This window comes from Sphaeroforma arctica (assembly GCF_001186125.1).
Source record: "Sphaeroforma arctica JP610 unplaced genomic scaffold supercont1.1856, whole genome shotgun sequence".
Taxonomy (NCBI): Eukaryota; class Ichthyosporea; order Ichthyophonida; genus Sphaeroforma; species Sphaeroforma arctica.
The window spans coordinates 1-3,546 of NW_014038702.1; the positions used below are offsets into that span (position 1 = coordinate 1).

At 50.1% G+C, this 3,546-nt stretch overlaps 1 protein-coding gene across 1 annotated transcript; it reads left to right on the plus strand.

Moving 5' to 3' along the window:
• Positions 1-144: 144 nt before the first annotated feature.
• On the plus strand, positions 145-3,524 carry SARC_11747 (hypothetical protein; the record flags this gene model as incomplete). The annotated part of the gene is made up of 1 exon (XM_014294160.1): positions 145-3,524. One exon carries the CDS (start codon positions 145-147, stop codon positions 3,406-3,408), a length of 3,264 nt encoding a protein of 1,087 aa, XP_014149635.1. The 3' UTR covers positions 3,409-3,524.
• Between the last annotated feature and the right edge of the window lie 22 nt (positions 3,525-3,546).

Here is a 3,546-nt window from a genome sequence, read left to right on the forward strand (position 1 = left end):
CCTCCACCACAAGAAGGCGGCAGACGATCACTCGATTCCGAGAGCGCAAGTACCAAATACACAAGCACCAGTCCTCTGCTTATAACCTCCGATGAACTTCCAGAGGTTTCGCCCGATTTTGGACATCACGGTCATGCCGGTCATATGGGTGGACATCTCGGGCGAAAGCGTAGAGCTGTACAGGGCCTGAAAGTGGCCGAGATTGTAGTGGACTTGGATGCCGAGTATGTCGCGCAGTTTGACAGTATAAATTTGGCTATTCTAGATATTGCAGATCATATCAATGCAGTTAACCAGTTATATCTTCCTTCCGGTATAATCCATACTATCAAAAGCGTTACAGTGCGTACCGCAGACGCCCCGCAGTACACAGCGCAAGATCCTTACGATTTACTGGATGAGGTTTATACTACCTGGGCGGGAAACGGAGATGATGATTTAACTATGCTATTCACGGGCCGTTCGTGGTCTTCAGGGACAGTTGGCGTTGCATATCTGGGAACAGTTTGTTGGCAAGATTGGAACATTGGAGTGTCCCAGCTCCTTTTTACGCGTCTTAGATTGGCGGTGACGAGAGTTCAGTTAATCGCTCACGAATTGGGGCACAACTGGGGTTGCAACCATGTTGAGGCTACGGAAGAAAACAAAAAGTACGTCATGTACCCCAGCGTTTTATCAACAGACACCACGTTTGGTCCTGCTTGTACTGCGGTCCTCGTAAGCCAACAACAAAAGGAAAATACTTGTCTTTCACTAATGGCCAGCGAGGAAGCTTGTGCGATTTCACCCTGTGTACGTGGATCGTGTAGTGTGCTGCACATCGGTGCTACCGGTGCATCGGAAACCGTCTGCACGTGTCCATCTGGCTACACTGGCGATATTTGTGAGGTGGATATTGATGAATGTGAAAATAATGCGTGCACAGCAAATAGTCTGAGATGTGATGATGATGTGAACTCGTACAAATGTGTGTGTGCCCCTGGATTTGACGGTGAATTTTGCGAGAACAACATAGATGACTGCGCGGTTGACCCATGCATTAACGGAAATTGCGTAGATTTGGTCAACGGCTTCGAATGCACTTGCGACGCAGGCTGGGAAGGCGATTTATGTAAAGATGATAAGAATGACTGTGATCCTAATCCATGCGCAAACAGTGGTACGTGCACTGACATGGGCGTCGAGGCTTTTACATGCACTTGTGTCGCAGGATATGATGGTCCAGATTGCTCGAACGAGATCAACAACTGCAATTCCCAGTCGTGCAACATGCGCGGTACCTGTGCAAGCAGTGTCAATGCCTACACATGCACTTGTGATGCCGGGTTCAGAGGGGACGATTGTGAGTTCGATATTGATGAGTGTCTCGATAATCCTTGTGTGAATGGCCAATGCTCCGATGGTATTAACGATTACACATGCGCGTGTGTGCTGGGATGGGACGGTAAGAATTGCGACAACAACATCGACGATTGTTCCGCGAACCCGTGCCAGAACAACGCAGCGTGCACAGATGCTGTCAATGACTACTCGTGCGCGTGTGTGGGAGGGTTTTTCGGTAAGAATTGTGAATTTGCTTCCTCGGGCTGTGCCGCTGAGCCATGTGCGCATGGCGGAGCGTGTACTGACGTTGGTGACATGGGTGGGTTTCTGTGCGATTGCACTGGGACTGGCTACAATGGTGCAAACTGTGAAGAAGATATCATCGACTGTGTGGAAGGATACTGCCAAAATGGTATATGTACGGAGGGTGTCAATCTGGCGACGTGCGAGTGTGCCGCAGGATACACCGGCACCAATTGCGAGATCGACAACTGCTCGGCCATGTGCCGTAACGGCGCGAGTTGCATAGGCACAGCTGACAATGTAGTTTGTCAGTGCGCAGATGGGTATGAGGGTGCCAATTGTGCTGATGAAATTAATGAGTGTAACGTGTTAACACCATGCGCTAACGGAGCAGTCTGCACAGATCTCGTTAATGGCTACGAGTGTACGTGTGCACCGGGATTCAGCGGAGAAACGTGTGAAAATAATATCAACGACTGTGATCCCAACCCCTGCCTCAATGGTGCTAACTGCGTGGACAAGGACAATGCATACGAGTGCGTGTGTATCGCGGGCTACACAGGTGCCAACTGCGAGGTTAATATCAACGACTGTGACCATCAACTGTGTCAGAATGGAGCAACATGTGAAGATGGTGTGGACTCATTCACATGCAACTGCGCAGCATCGGGCTTCACGGGTGAGTTCTGCGAAGAGAACATCGACGATTGCATCAACGAGCCATGTGGTGAACACGGGTTCCAATGCATTGATGGTGTCAACTCGTTCATGTGTATCTGCAAATCTGGGTTTGAAGGACTGACATGTCTGGTGGACATCGACGAGTGTGTCACGCTCAACCGATGCCAGAACGGAGCTACATGCACCGACAAGCCCAACGACTACGAGTGCGATTGTGCACCTGGATATGGTGGCAAGGATTGTCAGGTGGAGATCGACAACTGCATCCCTAGCCCGTGTCTGCACCAAGGAGTATGTACAAATGCCCTCAACAGCTACACTTGTGAGTGTGCGGACGGATACACCGGTCCCGACTGTGAGATCGATATCGACGAATGTGTTGGCGTGGTTTGTGGACACGGCACATGTGAGGACAAGGTGAACTCGTACCAGTGTGTGTGTGAGGTTGGATACTCGGGAGATCTGTGCGATGTTAATATCGACGACTGTGTCGGTGTAACCTGTGCCAATGGAGGCACCTGTGTGGACGGTGTCAACACCCATACGTGTCAGTGTGAGTCACCCTTTGAGGGCGACAACTGCGAGATTGATCCGCGCGTGGGTCCAGTGGATAAGTGCGCTACCTACGGCGAGTGTCAGAATGGTGGAAAGTGTGTGCTGGACGATGCTGGAGAGCCAATGTGTGAGTGTACGTCTGCGTATGTCGGCACCTTCTGTGAGGCCGAAATGGACTGTCCTGTTTGTGAGAACCGGGGCCGGTGCATACGCAACTGGCGCGACTACACAAAGGTGTGCATGTGCAGAGCCGGTTTCTATGGTCCCACCTGCTCAGAAAATTCAAATGCCGTGGGAAGGGCTTGCAACAGATATCCCTGTGGCTGGAGAGGCCAGTGTGTCAATGATAAGTCTGAAAGAGGTGATTTCAAATGCGAGTGCTACGCTGGATGGACTGGTCGAAAGTGCCGATCGATGGAACTATTCGAGGGCGAGGAGTGTATCGAGGGTCGACGTGGACAGCACTGTGAGATTGATATCAACGAGTGCGTTGAGGACAATCCGTGTGTGAACGGGCGGTGTATCAACAGAAGAAGATATGGGCAGACTTACACCTGCAGGTGCAACAAGGGCTGGAAAGGAACAAACTGTGATGTTCCCAGGTGAATGGGGATCTGATAATCCTTATAAGTAGTACAGTAGAAAACACGAACAAGTGATCAATTAGTAATAATTCTAGGAATAATTTAGATATGAAGTGAATAAAATAAATTGGAAGTACGATTAGCCTCGAATTCGAACACA